Source organism: Dama dama, chromosome 4, assembly GCF_033118175.1.
Source record: "Dama dama isolate Ldn47 chromosome 4, ASM3311817v1, whole genome shotgun sequence".
Classification (NCBI taxonomy): Eukaryota; Metazoa; Chordata; class Mammalia; order Artiodactyla; family Cervidae; genus Dama; species Dama dama.
Window position 1 is genome coordinate 53,048,913 of NC_083684.1, and position 17,642 is coordinate 53,066,554.

The 17,642-nt window shown below is 53.2% G+C and overlaps 1 protein-coding gene across 2 annotated transcripts in view; it reads left to right on the top strand.

Moving 5' to 3' along the window:
• Positions 1–17,642, top strand: part of RYR1 (ryanodine receptor 1) — a 125,040-nt gene that overhangs the window by 63,787 nt on the left and 43,611 nt on the right. The window contains exons 59-81 of one of the 2 annotated variants that reach the window (XM_061139217.1): positions 593–660; positions 756–877; positions 1,344–1,393; positions 1,802–1,862; positions 1,990–2,228; positions 3,444–3,525; positions 4,037–4,167; positions 4,409–4,741; positions 5,665–5,905; positions 7,325–7,412; positions 7,518–7,610; positions 8,201–8,215; positions 9,399–9,569; positions 11,115–11,174; positions 11,426–11,563; positions 12,115–12,227; positions 12,407–12,503; positions 12,735–12,841; positions 14,808–14,859; positions 14,998–15,066; positions 16,645–16,744; positions 17,092–17,171; positions 17,257–17,333. In XM_061139217.1, the coding sequence (XP_060995200.1) occupies positions 593–660; positions 756–877; positions 1,344–1,393; positions 1,802–1,862; positions 1,990–2,228; positions 3,444–3,525; positions 4,037–4,167; positions 4,409–4,741; positions 5,665–5,905; positions 7,325–7,412; positions 7,518–7,610; positions 8,201–8,215; positions 9,399–9,569; positions 11,115–11,174; positions 11,426–11,563; positions 12,115–12,227; positions 12,407–12,503; positions 12,735–12,841; positions 14,808–14,859; positions 14,998–15,066; positions 16,645–16,744; positions 17,092–17,171; positions 17,257–17,333 (2,587 nt within the window). The remainder of the gene's footprint in view (positions 1–592; positions 661–755; positions 878–1,343; positions 1,394–1,801; positions 1,863–1,989; positions 2,229–3,443; positions 3,526–4,036; positions 4,168–4,408; positions 4,742–5,664; positions 5,906–7,324; positions 7,413–7,517; positions 7,611–8,200; positions 8,216–9,398; positions 9,570–11,114; positions 11,175–11,425; positions 11,564–12,114; positions 12,228–12,406; positions 12,504–12,734; positions 12,842–14,807; positions 14,860–14,997; positions 15,067–16,644; positions 16,745–17,091; positions 17,172–17,256; positions 17,334–17,642) is intronic. The other variant, XM_061139216.1, reaches the window with a different exon arrangement.

A 17,642-nucleotide genomic window follows, 5' to 3' on the forward strand; every position in this document is an offset into this window, starting at 1 on the left:
AATTAAGCCTTATTTTATTATTATTTTAGTAATATTATTTTAATAATATGAATCATTATTATCACTATGATGATGATGATTGAAATGGATTTCTACTTTAAAGTTCAACCTAGGGGTCTTCTCTGGCAGTCTAGTGGTTAAGACTCCGCGCTTCCAGTGCACAGCCACGAGTTTAATCCTGGTCAGGGAACTAAGATGCCACATGCCGTGCACTGCAGCCAAAAAAAAGGTTAAATTTAACTTTTTAAATTTCCCCTCCTCACCTATCACAAATTCTTTTCTTCCTGTCTACACTGACTTCTTTTTTCATTTATTCATTCCACATTTGCTCAGTGCCAGGTGAGGAGGGAGAATGTTTCATGGTCTCACCGCATTCCAGTTTGTCCTCCTCTCCATTTTCAGCATCAGGAAGGGATTGATCAAGGAGTTGGAATCATATGAAAACAGGGGAGAGAGGTTTACCTCAAAGCTGACAACAGTGACTTCATGCCAGGAGCTTATCTCCTGTCATACCCTCAGTCTGCCCCATCAGAAAACCCTGAGTTCCCTAGAAATGAAGCCACCATGACCCCTATTTGCCTTCCCCCACCAGAGGCCGTGGTCAGCAGTGGACGAGTGGAAAAGTCCCCTCACGAACAGGAGATTAAATTCTTTGCGAAGGTGAGAGGTGGCCACAGAAGTCGAAGGAGGCTGGGGACGGGTGGGCTTTCCTCGCCCTCCACCCAATCCCCTTTATCTCTTCCCCACGCCCCCAGATCCTGCTCCCTTTGATCAACCAGTACTTCACCAACCACTGCCTCTATTTCCTGTCCACCCCAGCCAAACTGCTGGGCAGTGGTGGCCATGCCTCCAACAAGGAGAAGGAGATGATCACCAGGTGAGCCCCCCAGGACTTCTGACTCAGACCTCTGACCTCATGGCGTTGTAATCCTGGGTCATTTCCTCCCAACCTTGGACTTGAAAGGCTCTGTTCCTGGGTGCTGGGCACTGATCAGTCTACCTGCAGAGGTGATGGAAGGGCTAGGGTGACAAACTGTCCTTGTGTGCCCCCCCCCAGGATATGGGACTTTCAGGCAGACCGGGGTGAATCGGGCATCCTATCAGAAAGGCAGATCAGCCTCCCCATCCCCAGCATCCCAGTTACTGCTTGCAACTCTCTAGCTGGTTCATCTCTCTACTCCCCCTTCCCATCCCTCTGTCTCCTTCATTTTCTCCCCCATCGTCCTTTCTCCTCCTGGCTCTGTCCCTCCCTCCCTGTCTTCCCTGTCTCTCCTCCTCTAATTGTGTCCCCTCGCTGTCCTCGCTCCCCGTTTCCCTTGTCCTGTTCCTTTCTCTTTCTTCAGCCTCTTCTGCAAGCTTGCGGCTCTTGTCCGTCACCGAGTCTCTCTCTTTGGTGAGTAGGTCTGCTCCCCAAGCCCTTCTCCCCAGTCTTCCCTCTCTTCGCCTCTTCACAACCTCACCCTGAAGAGATATGGCCCAGGTTCATGCCTTAATCTGAACAACCTTCACTGTTCTTCCTCTGGACTTGGACATGGAGTGGGTAGTCCTGGGGATGGGACAGTGACTGGGAGAGTCCTGGGCCCTGCCACCTTGGAGATCCCAGACTCCTCACCAGACAGTGATGGCCCAGAGGTCAGGGCTGGGGTGCGGGAGGGACCAGCAGAGGGGTCCAGGATGAGGAAAGGACAGGGACGTATGCAGTGGGGGAGGGGTGGGTGGAGAGAGATGAGTTGAGGTGGGTGTAGAGGGAGGTGCTGTCGTCACAACCCTTCCTTCACCCAGGCCCACCTTCCTCCCCCAGGCACGGATGCCCCAGCTGTGGTCAACTGTCTTCACATCCTGGCACGCTCCCTGGATGCCAGGTGGGGCCATGGGTCACGGTGCCCACTCCCATTCTACCCCTGCCGTCCACCGCCCCCAGCCCCTATTCTCCTGGACTCTCTGCAATCTCAAATCTCAGATTGCAGAGTGCCCCCACTTCCCTCCTAGGACCGTGATGAAGTCTGGCCCCGAAATCGTGAAGGCTGGCCTCCGTTCCTTCTTTGAGAGTGCCTCGGAGGACATTGAGAAGATGGTGGAGAACCTGCGGCTCGGCAAGGTGTCGCAGGCGCGCACGCAGGTGAAGGGTGTGGGCCAGAACCTCACCTACACCACCGTGGCCCTGCTGCCGGTCCTCACCACCCTCTTCCAACACATCGCCCAGCATCAGTTCGGAGACGATGTTATCCGTAAGGGCTACTGATCCCAAGGGCTGGGGTGGGGCTGGGGGCGTCAGTTCCACGAACACCAGCCATCCCAGCGTGCCTGGTAGAGTCTTCGGGTGTTTCAGTGTTATGTTTATTGAGAGGTTTCATTGCCATAAGCAAAGTGTGCATTCAGTTCAGTAAATTGGTAGGGAACAGAATGAGCTAATCAGAATATTTATTCCACAGATTTAACAAAAGACCCTCCTTCACTGTTGCTTAAGCAAGTTACATGTATATTTCTTTTTTAAAAATATTTACTTATTTATTTACTTTTGGCTGTGTTGGCTTCCCAGGTGGTGCTAGTGGGATAGAACCCACCTGCCAATGCAGGAGACATAAGACACACGTGTTCAATCCCTGGGTCGGGAAGATCCCCTGGAGAAGGAAATGGCAACCCACTCCAGTATTCTTGCCTGGAGAATCCCATGGGCAGAGAAGCCTGGTGGGCTATAGTCCATGGGGTTGCAAAAGAGTCACACACCACTTATAATGAAGGTATCGTCAAACTTTTTGTTGAACTCTTGAATATGAGCTGCACACACAGTGACACCTCATCCCTAAATATTCAGCCTTCAACACCTAGATGTTGCAGAACCTTTTCTCCTGTAACCACAATTTCAGTATCACACTTAGCCTGACTATGGTTAGATTTCCCTATTACCCTCAAAATGTCTTTAATTTTTTTTTTTAATTCAGAATTCGATGAGGTTTCTCTTACTGCATTTGGTTGTCATGCCTCTATCACCTCTTTTCAATTTAGAACAGTCCCCCTGCCCCCTCATGACATTTAGGAACTTGATGAGCTTCTTAACCTGGCCTCCTGGGGAGTGTGTGGATAACCGAGATTGAAGTCAGGATTGGATGTCTGTTTGCATATTCTGGAGACAGTCTCCAGCATTATCATCAAAGAGATCCATGACCCTTCTCCAAGGAAAGAACAGCTAGCCTTTATTGAACACCTGCTGTGTACCCTGTCCTAATTGCTTTCTGGGTTATTAACTCGTTTAATCTTCACAGCAACTCTGTAAGGAAAATACTATATTTATCCACATTTTACAGAGAGGGAAACTGAGGCCAAAACTAGTAAATGGCAGGCTGGCTCTACAGCCCCTGCTCTGACTCTGTCATTTGGAGACAAGAGATGGGGTTAGGGGAGGACCGGACTAACCCTAACTCCACCCTTCCTCCCCTCCTCAGTGGATGACGTCCAGGTCTCTTGCTACCGAACACTGTGCAGTATCTACTCTCTGGGGACCACCAGGAACCCTTACGTGGAAAAGTAAGGAGAGAGAGAGTTTGGGGCTGGGGTGGGGACTGTGGGGGTTCAGGGACGTGAGGACTCAGAAAACGGGAGTGAGTGAAAAGCTGGGAGATGGTTTGTCTTCAGAAGACAAGAGGACTGTGGCAACTGTAGTTCCTCAGTGTGGCCACGTGAGGGCGCTCAGAGGAATGCCCGTGAAGGCGGCCACAGGCCCTTGGCAACCAGGATGCTAGGTTGTTCTCCGCTGGCAGGGGGCACGCAGAAACTCTGGTGGCCCACGGGAGCCAGTCATGCTGGGGGGAACTCGGGAGGGCGGCCGGCAGTGCCCAAGTGGGCACTCCTGAGCCCAGATCATTGATGGAGCAAGAGGACATTCAGGAAACCCAGGGAAATGGCTACATCAGTGGCCACCAGTGAATGGCTGCTCTGCTCCAAAGGGTCCTGGGAGAGGCACTTCTGTGGAGGACGGGACTGGGATCCAGGACTGGGCAGAGGGGGCTTGGGAGCTGAGCACAGCCGTCTCTTCCAGATTGCGGCCAGCCTTGGGCGAGTGCCTGGCCCGCCTGGCAGCGGCCATGCCGGTGGCGTTCCTGGAGCCACAGCTGAATGAGTACAACGCCTGCTCAGTGTACACCACCAAGTCTCCCCGGGAGCGGGCCAGTAAGTGGGGGTGGGGCTGGGGAGACTGGCAGGGCTTGTCTTCCACCCACATGGGGTCCAAGGAGACCCACTGTGAAGGTAGTGGGGTCCAGTCTGGGCCCTGAGGTGTTGAGGATTCCCCAGCTTGTGGGTGCTTCAGATTGGGGAACCCCAGAGTTTATGGGGACAGCAGTTTGTGGTATGAACACTGAGGTCGGGGCATGAGGAGTTGGCATGCCCTGACCCCCTCCCCGCACCCCAGTCCTGGGGCTCCCCAACAGCGTGGAGGAGATGTGTCCCGACATCCCAGTGCTGGAGCGGCTCATGGCCGACATTGGGGGGCTGGCTGAGTCGGGGGCCCGCTACACGGAGATGCCGCACGTCATCGAGATCACGCTGCCCATGCTGTGCAGTTACCTGCCCCGCTGGTGGGAGCGCGGGCCCGAGGCACCCCCACCCGCCCTGCCTGCCGGGGCCCCCCCACCCTGCACAGCCGTCACCTCCGACCACCTCAACTCGCTGCTGGGGAACATCCTGCGGATCATCGTCAACAACCTGGGCATTGACGAGGCCACCTGGATGAAGCGGCTGGCTGGTGGGTCTGGCGAGCGTGCAGGTCCAGAGAACTGGGGCCAGTGTCCTAGGACTCGGGTCCCTGGATCTCAGAGGGAGATTTCAGGGTCTGTGGTTTTCTGCGAATGGGGAGGAGTCAGATCTCGGTTTTCTCAGGATCACAAGGCCAGAGATCATCCCCAGGAGCCAGAATCTCAGGGTCATAGAGTCTGAGAGGGATGCATGGATCCTGGGAGTCTTCCAGGCTGGATTTGGAATTTCTGGAGCCTTGGAAAGGATCAGGAGCTGAGTCAGAAGGCTGAGTTCCTTATACAAAGGGTCAGAGAACCAGGTCAAACATCGGGGTCCCTGATATGGACAGTTAGGGTTCTGGGTCCAAGGTCAAGAAATGAGTCTTTAAAAGGTTGGGATTCCTCGTTCATAAGTTCCATGTTAGGGGTTGAGTTTTGGCTCAGAGCCAAGCTACAGATCAGAACTGGGGTCAGAGGCCAGAGTCAGAGGCCAGAGAAGGTAAGAATCCAGAGGCATTTGTCAGAAATCATGTGGTGAGCTTCATCTGGGTATAGACCAGGTCAGAGGTTAAAGACTGGAGTGAGATGTCATGGGCTAGGGTAGGGTATCAGGTTAGGATTCACTTGTTGGGGTCAGAGGTCAAGGACCTGTGTCAGGCTAGAGGGTCACAGTTTCAGGTCAAAGGTTATGGTGGGTGGGATGAAAATTCAGGAGTTGTGTCAGAGGTCACAGTCTGAGGTCAGGTGTGGAATCATAAGTCGATGCTGGGGTCAGACACGAGGGTCAGGCTGGGATCAATGTTAGCTTCTAGGTCAGAGGCACAGGTTGGAAGTCAGGGATGGGAACGGAGGTCAGGGGTGGGATCAGACGTCATAGATGAGGTGCTGGAGTCAGCGGCCGGCCAGCAGCCATGCTCCCCGTCTGCTCCTGCAGTGTTCGCCCAGCCCATCGTGAGCCGGGCCCGGCCGGAGCTGCTGCATTCTCACTTCATCCCCACCATCGGGCGGCTGCGCAAGCGGGCAGGGAAGGTCGTGGCCGAGGAGGAGCAGCTGCGTCTGGAGGCCAAAGCGGAGGCCGAGGAGGGCGAGCTCCTGGTGCGGGATGAGTTCTCCGTGCTCTGCCGGGACCTGTACGCCCTCTACCCGCTGCTCATCCGCTACGTGGACAACAACAGGTCAGCAAGCCCCCAGCTGTCCCCCCACACCCCCCAGCCTGGCCTCTGGCTTCCCTGGACCCCTTCTGACCTCTTGCCTCTGGCTTGCTATAAACTTGTAATTCCTACTTCATCCCACCCCACCTCCTGACCCCCAGCCCCTGTTGCTTCTGGACCAATAGAAGCCAGCTTGTGTTTGCTCCCCTTCTGCTCCTTGAAACCTCCTGAATCTGAGGCCCTGTGAGGGTTGCAGTGTTAGCCAGAAGGAGCCGTATTTCCCTCCTCCAGTGCTGTGTCTCCCCGCTTGGGTGGACAGGATGCTCGATTTGTATAGTGGAGTCCAACAGACAGGACTTCCTCCATCACTGGTCTCCATCCTGACCTCGCCAGCCTAATTTGCCCCAGAAACATGAGTCTTTGTAAAGGGCAAGCTCAGATGTCAATCAATTGCTAAAAACATCTCCCTGAAATCAGAGGCACCATTTAAAGTATTATCAAGTCTTAGGTGCAGCCAGATCCAGGGCTTGAACAGGTTTCAACTCCAAGTTCCATCTTGGTTGGAAAAGATTTTAAGGTTGTACCAGGGCTTTGTAAGAAAGGGTTCATGGATTGATTAGCTATGTCTGTCCTGGAAGCAGAAGCACATAGTAGTATGCATGCTGTATATATCCTTGCACACTCATCTTTGTGCACATGAGTGGGTATTGCTGTAGGGTAGCTTCCTAGGAGTAGGAGTGCTGGGTTGAAAAGTTTGGACAAGTAAAGCGAAATACTTATGGCAAAAATATGGCAATGAAATTGAACAGATTGTTGTATCATGAATGAATCTCACAAACATCAGGTTGAATGAAAGAAACCAGAAAATTTTAAATAGAGTACATGTCATATCATCTTTTTATGTAATGTTCAAGAACAGACAAAGATAATTCATGGTTTGGAAGCCAGGATAAGGATATCTTTCAAGAAGAGGATGGGGGTACAAGGGTACTTCTGGGGATTGGAAATGTTCTTTTAAAAAAAATTATTTATTTGGGTGTGCTGGGTCATAGCTGTGACATGCAGGATCTTTAGTTGTGGCATATGGGATCTAGTTCCCCGACCAGGAATTGAACCCAGGCCCTCTGCATTGGGAGCGTGGAGTCTTAGCCACTGGACCACCAGGCAAGTCCTTAGAAATGTTCTATTTCTTGATTTGGGTGGTGGTTACTGGATACTTTATATATAAGTTATGCTTCAATAAAAAGGTTAGAGACAGAAAAAAATTTTCAGGAATTGTCATTTTATAATTTTTAAATCATCTGAATGGCCAGATTACCCTAGAAAGCTCTCCCTCTCCCATTTAAGTCTCTGGATGCCCTCCCCTGAGATTTCTTCCTGCTGCCCCCTTCCCTGGGGGTCCCTGCCCTCATCCCTCACCAGCCCCTTCCCCTGCCTACCCAGGGCACACTGGCTGACCGAGCCCAACCCCAGCGCGGAGGAGCTGTTCAGGATGGTGGGCGAGATCTTCATCTACTGGTCCAAGTCCCACGTGAGTCCCCACCCTCCCGCCCCTCCTCTCTAGAACCCGAGCAGCTGCTGCCCAAAGAGGCCCTCCCGCACCCTGTCTGATCTCCAACACCGCCTCCCCCACCAGAACTTCAAGCGCGAGGAGCAGAACTTTGTGGTCCAGAATGAGATCAACAACATGTCGTTTCTGACAGCCGACAACAAGAGCAAAATGGCCAAGGTGGGTACTTTGCTCTGGGAGGAGGATTTAGCTGGGAGGGAAGGGGGAACAGCCTCGGGCTTCCTAGCTGACCCCTCCTCACCCCGCCAGCCCTCCTCGTCCTGGTCACATTCCCTGAAGCCCTCACAGCAGCCCCTTCCCCATCCTCCTTCCTCCTCATCTCCCCCTTCTCAGCTCCATCCCCTCCCTCCTGTTTTTTTCTTCCTCCCCCATTTCCCTCTTCTTTCTCCATCTCCTCCCTCCTCCTGTTTCTCCTCCCCATCACCCAGTACCTCATCTTACTCCATCCTCCCCACCTCCTTCTTCCACCCCCTTTCCTCCTCTCACCTCTCCCACTTCTTTCCTCCTATTCCTTTATTCCACATCCCCACCTTCTTCCCTCTCCCCTTAGCCTTTCCTGAACTGCCCTCTAAAGGGCAAGGTTAAAAGGACAAGCCCACCACCCTCAGCAAGGTCTGGAACTCCCCAGCTGGGGGATACGTGTCAGGGTAGGGCAGAGGAGTGGGGTAGGGCAGACTTGGAGGGGCCCTGGGGTTCTCGGAGGGACTGGGGTAACACTTCTTGTCTGTGTCTGCACCCTGATGCAGCAGACGGGAGATGTACAGGTCAGCCCCACATCTGGGACCTTCTGCATGGCTCTTGGCTAGTACCCTCTACCCACCCGCCCCCAACCCCAGCCTCTGCTCTGCCTCCAGAAAACCCTTCCCCTGTTCCCTGCCTCTCAGCCTTGGCTTCCAGCCTCATTCCTCTTTCTCTTGCTCCACCCCTCCTCCCACTAACCGTTCCCTTCCGGCCCTCATCTTTTGGTAGTTTTTTTTTTTTTTTTAACTCTCCTCTCAGCTTTCTCCAAAGCTTCAAAGCATCGTGGACTGAGGTTCCAGGGAATGGGAATGGGGGTGCAAAAGGCACGTGCATGGTTGGGTTTAAGGCCTGGACTTGGGAATTAGACCGACTCGGGTTAGAATCCTGATTCTTGGCAGTTAGCTGTGTGATGTTGGTTAAGTGTCTTACCCTTCTGAGCCTTGGAAGGCATCTGGTCGGTGGCCCCCAGCCCCAGGGCTCTGTGAGGACCCAGTGAGATGCCGCATGTGCTGGCACACAGGTCACGCTCCGTATCATGAGCCGGCGTGGATGTGGCTCTGGCTGAAGCTTGCCACTGGGGCTTTTCATTGGCATGACTAGGGTGGCCCTGGCCGTGGGTCTGCACCCGAGGCTCCAGAACACGGCTGTGGGACTCTGTGCCCCGTGTTTCTGCTTCCAGATCTTTCTGGACCTGTCTTCTCTCTTGTATCTTCTGTCTTCCTGTCTCCTTGTTCATCTCAGTCTCTCTCTCAATCTCTTTCTTCCCACTTCTCTTGTCTCTTGGGACTCTTCACTGTTCTACATCTTCATTTCATTCTTGGGAACTCTGCCTGGGGCTCTGAGGTGGGGGTGGTAGGTGTGTTGTGGGGGCAGGAGGGGTGTCCTAGTGAAAGTTCTGAGGGGACTCTGGGAGAAGAATCCAGAGGTTGTGGAAGCCTGGAATTGGGGGAAATCCGGAAGGATTTGGGATAGAAGCTGGGAATTTGGGATAGAAGCTTTGGTCTGTGAGACTCTGGGGTCAGGGCTCAGGGTATGAAATGAAAGATCAGCAAGGTCTGGGGTGGAAACTGAGGTGGGCTCTGGGATCGGGGAGGGTCTGCCTCACATTCAGGCGAGGGGCTGGAGTATGGACAGTGGGGGCAGGGTGGGGCTGGGGCAGAGGCCAGGCTGGGACTCAAACTGGCACTGAGCCCGGTGTTCCCACAGTCGGGGGGCTCGGACCAGGAACGCACCAAGAAGAAGCGCCGGGGGGACCGGTACTCCGTGCAGACGTCACTGATCGTGGCCACGCTCAAGAAGATGCTGCCCATCGGCCTGAACATGTGTGCCCCCACCGACCAGGAGCTCATCACGCTGGCCAAGACCCGCTATGCCCTGGTGCCTGCTCAGCCCCTTTCCGGGAACTCAGCACCCTACTGAGCCACACTCAGCACCCCACTCAGCACCCCTGCTGAACCCCTGGGATCCCCCAGGGGCCCTCCCTAAGCACCCTCCTGAATCCTTCTCCAGGACCCTGAGGGCTCACTGGGCCCCCTAGGATGCCCTGAGCCTTCCCACGGGATGCCGAGGGTCCCACTTGGGATGCTGTCAGGACCCTAAATGGGACCCCACTGGAACCCAGGAAGGCCACTAAGACCCCCCCCCCCCTCGGACCCAAAGACCACATTGAACCTTCAGGAACCCCACTGAACACCAACCCCACTTCTGCTAAACTTGCTAGAATCCTGAGGATCCCACCTGAGACATCTTGAGCTCCCTTGAGACTCCTCCAAGTCCTCTGCAAGGACCTGCCCAAGCCCCTTGGGACCCACAGAGCCCCTCGTGATCCCACTGGCCCTCCTCTGAACCTCTGGACTCCCACTGGGCTCTCCAGATCACTCTCTCTTTTCCTCAGGACCCTGTAGATCTCTCCCCTTGGACTCTGTTAACACCCAGCTGAGCCCCAAAGACTCTTAGGGGCCCAGTGAGCACCCTGTGACCCTAACTAGCCCCCAGGATCCTAATGACTTCTTCCCTAGGCTCAGAGAGGGACTGAGACCCCAGCCTCTGAAGTCTCAAAGCTGCCTGGAATCAATTGACCTTGCTCCTGAACCCTTCTAAGCCCTCTGGGACCCAAAAGAGGTTCCTGGGGCCCCTTTCATCCATTATATGGGAACTCCCCCCTCCCAGATCCTTTTCAGCCTCAGGGACCCAAGAAGTCCTCCCAGGATCCTGCCCCAAGACCCTTAGAACCTCCCCCAGGACCCTGCTAAGCACCCTGAGGATCTACTAATCCCCAGGACCCTGAAGACCACTGACTCTCCTCTGATATCACAAGCATTCCCTTTCCCAGAACCCTAAAGCCTCCTTCCCTCAGGACCTCAAGCTCCTTCTAAGACCTGTTGAGGCCTGCTGAAATCCCAAAGAGCCCTTCTGGGCCCTTCTGACCCCTTAACTTGGTTCTTGAGCACCCCCTCTACTGGGATCCTAAAGAACCCCCACCCTGCTGATCCCTCCTTTAATCTGTGTGAACCCCCCCAGTGACGGGTAATTTGCCTGACCCCCTTGACCTCTGATGACCTTGCTGTCTCTCTTATAATCCCCCTCACCTACCTCTGATTTTCAAAAACTCCCTGCCATCTCCCACTTACTCCCAGCCCCACTCTCACCCTCTTCTGACCTCCTTTTCTGACCTTTGAGGATATCCTCATGTCAACCCCTACCTCCTCTCATATCCCAACGAGGCCCCTCTAATCCTGATTCTTCAAGGTGCCTTCAATGGCCACTTGGACTCCCCTCTGACCACTCCTGACCCCTGGATCCTTTTCATTTCTCTTGAATCCTCTCTTGGATCTTGGGGTGGTGGGGTTAGAGGGGAGAGGGTTGTAGGTCAAGGAGGATGCTGGGCCCTCCGGAGTGACCCAGCCTGGTTTGTCTCTCCAGAAAGACACAGATGAGGAGGTCCGGGAATATCTGCAAAACAACCTTCACCTTCAGGGAAAGGTACGCCTCTGCCTCTTCAATCTGCAACTGAAAGGGGCGCGTCAGGATAATAGCAACTGCCCCAGCCAGTTTTTGAGCCCTTACTTTGTGCCAGGCCTGGAAAGAAGGACCTTAACTCGTACTCAGTCCCTCAGTGAATCCTCATTGCTTTGAATCGTGGGGCGGGGGCGGGGCCCTCCGAGAAGCCCGGCTGAGGGAGGAGGGAGCGGGCAGGGGAGAGGCCTCATGCCAGACGATCTTCCTCCTCTCAGGTCGAAGGCTCCCCTTCTCTGCGCTGGCAGATGGCCCTGTACCGGGGGCTCCCGGGCCGCGAGGAGGACGCTGACGACCCGGAGAAAATCGTGCGCAGAGTCCAGGAAGTGTCCGCCGTGCTCTACCATTTGGAGCAGGTGTCTTACTCCTGAGTGGTCAAAGCTTCGTCTCTGGGCGGGGCCGGGGCGGGGCTTGAGCCTGTGGGCGGGGCCTGCGGGCGAACCGCGGGCCTCTGGGCGGGGCAAGGGGCGGGTCTTGAATCTTTTGTAGGTGGTGGACATTAATTTTACAACGAGACTTAGAATGGAAGCTTTGATATGGGAGTCAGACCTGGCGCGCAATCTCGGGCCTAGGGAAGGCGCCGGGGCAGAACTTTGGGTCTGAGAGTCAGGCCCGGTGGAGACGCCTTGACTCTGTGGGCAGGACCTTGGGCGGGTCTTGAGTTTAGGGCGGGGCCTAAGGGGGCGGTCCTGGGTCTGTGGGTGGGGCCTATGAGGGAACTAATTGGTCTGCAAGTCGAAAATAGGTCAGAACTTTGACTCTATTGGCGGAGCCAGGATGTTCCTTCGGCCCTGTAAATCGGGCCTGAAATTGGACTGGGCACAGATAGACATTTTCACTCGGGGCTGGAAGTGGGAATCAGACCAGGGGCAGAATCTGGAGCCATGACACATAATCCCGCCATCAGATCGAGCACCCTTACAAGTCCAAGAAGGCCGTGTGGCACAAGCTCTTGTCGAAGCAGCGCCGGAGGGCAGTCGTCGCCTGTTTCCGCATGACCCCCCTGTACAACCTGCCCACGTAAGACACCCCGCCTCCAATGGAGGAAGGGAGCCTAAGCCGCCTTGGAGAATGGGTGGGTGAGGAGGCGAGAGGATGGGGTACGCACCCAGTGGGGTCTTGCGGAATGGTTAGGGGAGGCAGTGTGAGGGACGTGCGTGGGGAAATCTTGCTGACGCCTCAAATCTTCCCCTGCGAAGGCACCGGGCCTGTAATATGTTTCTGGAGAGCTACAAGGCGGCGTGGATCCTGACAGAAGACCACAGTTTTGAGGACCGCATGATAGATGACCTTTCAGTGAGCTGGGGCCTGCCTGGGAGTGTGGGGGCAGATGGGTAGGGCTGGGGCCCACCTCCAGGGATCACCCTTCACACAGAACGGTGTGGGAACGGAGGCCCCTGGCTTGGGCAGAACCAAGGGAGGGTGCAGGATGTGGGGGAAGAGAAAATAAACAGTCTAGCAGGGCTTATTTGGGAGACAAGTGGGGACTCTCGAAGCCCCTACCCAAAGCCCCACTCCTCCCTCCAGAAAGCTGGGGAGCAAGAGGAAGAGGAGGAAGAAGTGGAGGAGAAGAAGCCAGACCCCCTGCACCAGCTGGTCCTGCACTTCAGCCGCACTGCCCTGACTGAAAAGAGGTGAGACCCTTCCTGGGCTTCCAAGAGGGACCCACTACCTCTCCCCACCCCAGTCCTTGCTCCTCAAGAGAGAACCTCTGTGTCCTGGGAAGGGGGAACACCCACAGCTGATCCTTTAATGTCATTTAACTGGGACAGGCAGAGTCATCTTGTACCACTGTGCAGACTGGGCACTTTACAGGGGCATCTCTTCTGAAGGGTTCACATCACAGGCAATATCAATTTAGGCTTATTCTAGAAGAAAATGTCTTGTTCACATAAAATCAGTATATTACGCTATATTATAGGGGCGAGGTCAGTATATTGTGATGCATTTCCAACAGATGGCAGTGAGGAGCAGGGCACTTCTAATTCAGACAAAAGCTTCATGTTAAACACTTGACAGTGAGATCCTCTCACTTCATCTTCACACTATGAGATAGATATTGTTATCAGCTTTGTGTGTGTGGATGAGGAACTGGAGGCACAGAGCTTTGTGTTTTCTCATGGAACACCAAGTCAGGAGATAGAGAGTCCTGGGCTGGGCAGTGGCATAGTGACACTGACAGAGACCCAGGCTCAATCAGGATTTCTGCCCTGCCATTCTAAGCTGTTGCCTCATAGCTACAAAATGGATGCTGAACCTCCAGACATCATGACCACATGTCAGACAGAAAGAAGGAGAAAGGCTTTCCTCTAAGGAAAACCCAAATCTTTTTAGCCAAGGAACGCTCTCCATGGTGGGCTTATGCACATGGCCCATTGGCTAGAATACTGACATCAGGCCACCAACAGCTGTGAGGGAGACTGAGAAGCCAAGTGTTCTGTTTTCTATTCTCTGGGAAAGCAGTGACTCTGGAGTTAGACTATTCAGGTTTGAATTCCAGTATAGACTTTGTGACATTGGCCAAGAAAATTATTTGTGCCTCAGTTTCCTCATCTGTATAATGGGACTATTCATATAGTTGACCCTTGAATAATGCAGGGGTTATGGGCACTGATGCTGAAGCTGAAGCTCCAATACTCTGACCACTTGATGTGAAGAGCCGACTCATTGGAAAAGACCACGATATGGGAAAGATTGAAGACAAAAGGAGAAGGGGGCAGCAAAGGATGAGATGGCTAGGTAGCGTCACCAACTCAATGGACATGAATTTGAGCAAACTCTAGGAGATAGTGAAGGACAGGGAAGCCTGGTGTGCTGCAGTCCATGGGGTCTCTTAAGAATCGGACACAACTTAGTGGCTGAAAAACAACAAAGGGGAACTAACCCTTCACTCATATAAGAATTCATGTATAACCTTATAGTTGGCCCTCCATATCCATGGTTCTCCATCCATGGATTCAAACAACCATGGATCATGTAGTACTGTAGTAGTATTTATTGAGGGGAAAAGACCCCACATTTAAGTGGACTCATGCAGTTCAAACCTATATTTTTCAAGGGTCAACTCTATATCTACCTAGTTGGATTACTATGAGAATTAATGTTATTATATACAAACACTTAGAATAGAGACCAACCTAGAGTAAACTCAATGGGTATTGGCCATTACTTCTGCTATCATTAGTATTATTATAGAGGAGATGCAAGGAAGTGGTTGATCATAGTTGTCAGGTGAGCCAACCAGTTGTCAGGTGGCAAGATAGCCCCAGAAGCTCCAGGGTTCCATCACACCATCGCAACAATCCCAGCGGAAAAGGAGCACTTCTATCAATAGCTTCAGCAAAGCTCCCAGAATGAATTCCACTGGACCAGCGTGGATCACATGACCATCCCTTACTTATTATTGTAGTCAAGCAGATAGAAGGTACCAATTGGCTCAGCCTTGATCACATGCCCAGTCTGGTCATGGAGAGCCTACCCCGTTGGCACCACACAGCCTGAGCATGGGGATGACTGACTTTCCAAAGGAAATCTGGAGGCGCTTATAAGATGGTGTTCCTCCATACTGGGTCCTGACTGTCTCCCCACTTACTTCCTCAGCAAACTGGATGAAGATTACTTGTATATAGCGTATGCTGATATCATGGCTAAGGTGAGGCCCTGCCCCCATCTAGGGCAGGTTCCCTTCCCTTCCCCCTCCAGCTGCAATGCCTGCCCACTGAAAGGGCTGGGACTGGACTGGGGTATCTTTTCTGTTCACCATCATCTCTAACTGATGCCCCATCCCCAGAGCTGCCACCTGGAGGAGGGAGGGGAGAATGGCGAAGCTGAAGAAGAGGAGGTTGAGGTTTCCTTCGAGGTAGGTGGGATCAAGTAGTCCCGGAAGAAAGGGGTGGGGGACCCTGACTCCATCATCCCCCATTCATTCAAGTGTGTGTTCACAGAGCAATGCTGTGGGCCCAGCCCTGGGCTGGGTGATGTTGGGTACATAGCCGTGACTAAGCCAGTCCACTGGGGAGACAGCTACATCAGGCAGATAATAACAGCATCGAGTATCCATGGTGGTGATGAGGGCAGCTAGGCAAAATGGTCCCAGCAGGAAGAAGGAGGCACAAGCAGTGGGGTCAGGGTGAGGGAAGCCAGGGAAGTTCAGGGGGTCATGGGGACCCTGGTGAGACACCTGATCCAGCCTGGGGGGAAGGACTTCAGGGAGGGCTTCTCAAAGGAAGGGATGTCTACAGAGAAGGATAAAAGAAATGTGCCAGTTGAAGAAAAAGAGGAAAGTGTTCCAGATAGGGGCACAGCATAAGCAAAGGCCAGACAGTGAGAAAGTAGTAAATGCAATGAGCCCATCCTTTCATTCATTAATCAGCAAGCATTTCCCCGAGTTTCTCAATCTTTTTTGTTTCAGGGTCCCCTTTGGCATCCGGCGAAGCTTTTCTTATGATCATATGTTTATGTTTAGAAAATATTTATTTGGCTGCATTGTGTGTTAGTGGCACACAGGGATCTATGTGGCTCGAGGGATCTTTGTCAGGTCATGTGGGGGTCTTTCATTGCAACGCATGGACTTTCTAGTTGTGGCTCAGTAGTTGAAGAACTTGGGCCCCAGAGCACATGGGCCTCAGTAGTTGCGACATCCAGGCTCTCTACTTGTGGCTCAGGCTCAGCTGTGGCCTTTGCGCTTAGTCGCTGCACAGCATGTGGGATCTTGGTTCCCTGACCAGGGACTGAACCCATGGTCCCTGCATTGCAAGGAGGATTCTTAACCACTGGACCACCAGCAAAGTCCCTCAGAATAATGTATCTAAATGTACAAAATGAATTCATAGCAGAAGAAATAAGCATATTAAAATAGTTACTAAAATATTATTTTAAAATTTTGTGATACAGTAATATCTGTACCTCTTTATTAGTCTACCAAATAGCAAGAACTAACAGTGGATCCAGTAGCTACTGTAATTGATAAGTGGTGATGAACATAAGTGACATTTTAAGATGTCTTCAAAAATAATGTGGTATGCAAACATCTGTGATTCTGATGGGTGACACAACCACAGATTCTGCTAACATTGCCGTGATTTATGACCTCATCTATAATGGAAGGAAATGCTACATTTCAGTCAGAGGCTGGGAAACATAAACATAGACCTTCCCCCCGCCATCCGTGTTCACACATCCCTGGGATTTTATCCATTGACTCCTTGAAGGTGTGTGGGGCCACGTTACAACCAGTCCAGGCCCAGCCCTGTGCTTGGTGCAGGAGACAAATCACAGATCTAAATCCCAGGGGACAGAAGGAGCTTACAGTTGAAGGAATGAGCCAGGGGATGTGGCTGGATCAGGAAGAGCAAGGGTGAGGGCAAGGCTGTGAGGGGGAAAGGCTGGGCTGGTGGGCCTGGATTCACTCAGCAACGTGGGCCGGGCTCTGCTGCAGGAGAAAGAGATGGAGAAGCAGCGTCTCCTGTACCAGCAGGCGCGGCTGCACACCCGGGGGGCTGCGGAGATGGTGCTGCAGATGATCAGCGCCTGCAAAGGTGCCCTCCATGTGCATTTGGCTCCCCCCGAGTACACCCGTCCTGTCCCCAGCCCACCCAGCCCCTCTGGACCCAGCAGGCACACCCTCCCACCTCTCCTGCATGTGGTTTGCCCTCTTGCTTTGCAATTTCTCACTAATTCCTTCAATCCTGATCACCCCTGCCCACACACCCTTGCACACTCCTCTGATCAACCTTGCACACACACCCTTGCATACTCCTCTGCCCAATTCTCTGACATTTCCCCCCGGGTGGCTGTTTTCTGGTGGGCGGAGAACACTGATTCCAAACTGAGCGGACCACTGTTTGCTCCCCCGCCGTGCCCCCCTGCAATCCGTTCCCCCCAGGAGAGACGGGCGCCATGGTGTCCTCCACCCTGAAGCTGGGCATCTCCATCCTAAATGGAGGCAATGCTGACGTGCAGCAGGTAACGAGTGAAGGGACTTGGGAGGAGGGCTAAGAGGGTTGGGAGGTTCCTGTGTGACTCCCCCATTCCTCCCACCCTTCTGCAGAAAATGCTGGATTACCTGAAGGACAAGAAGGAAGTTGGCTTCTTCCAGAGTATCCAGGCACTGATGCAAACCTGCAGGTGGGCTCTAGGGCACATCTTATTTAAAAAAATAATTGTGTCTCTTTATCTTTGGCTGTGCTGGGTCTTTGTTGCTGCACAAGCGTTTCTCTAGTTGTGACAAGCAGGGGCTACTCTATAGTGGCGATGCGCGGGCGTCTTACTGTGGCGGCTTCTCATGTTGCAGAGCACGGGGCTCTAGGGCTTGTGGGCTCCAGTAGTTGGAGCACGTGGGTTCAATAGTTGTGGCACACAGACTTAGTTGCCCCAAGGCATGTGGGACCTTCCTGGATCAGGAATCCAACCCGTGTCTCCTGCATTGGCAGGCAG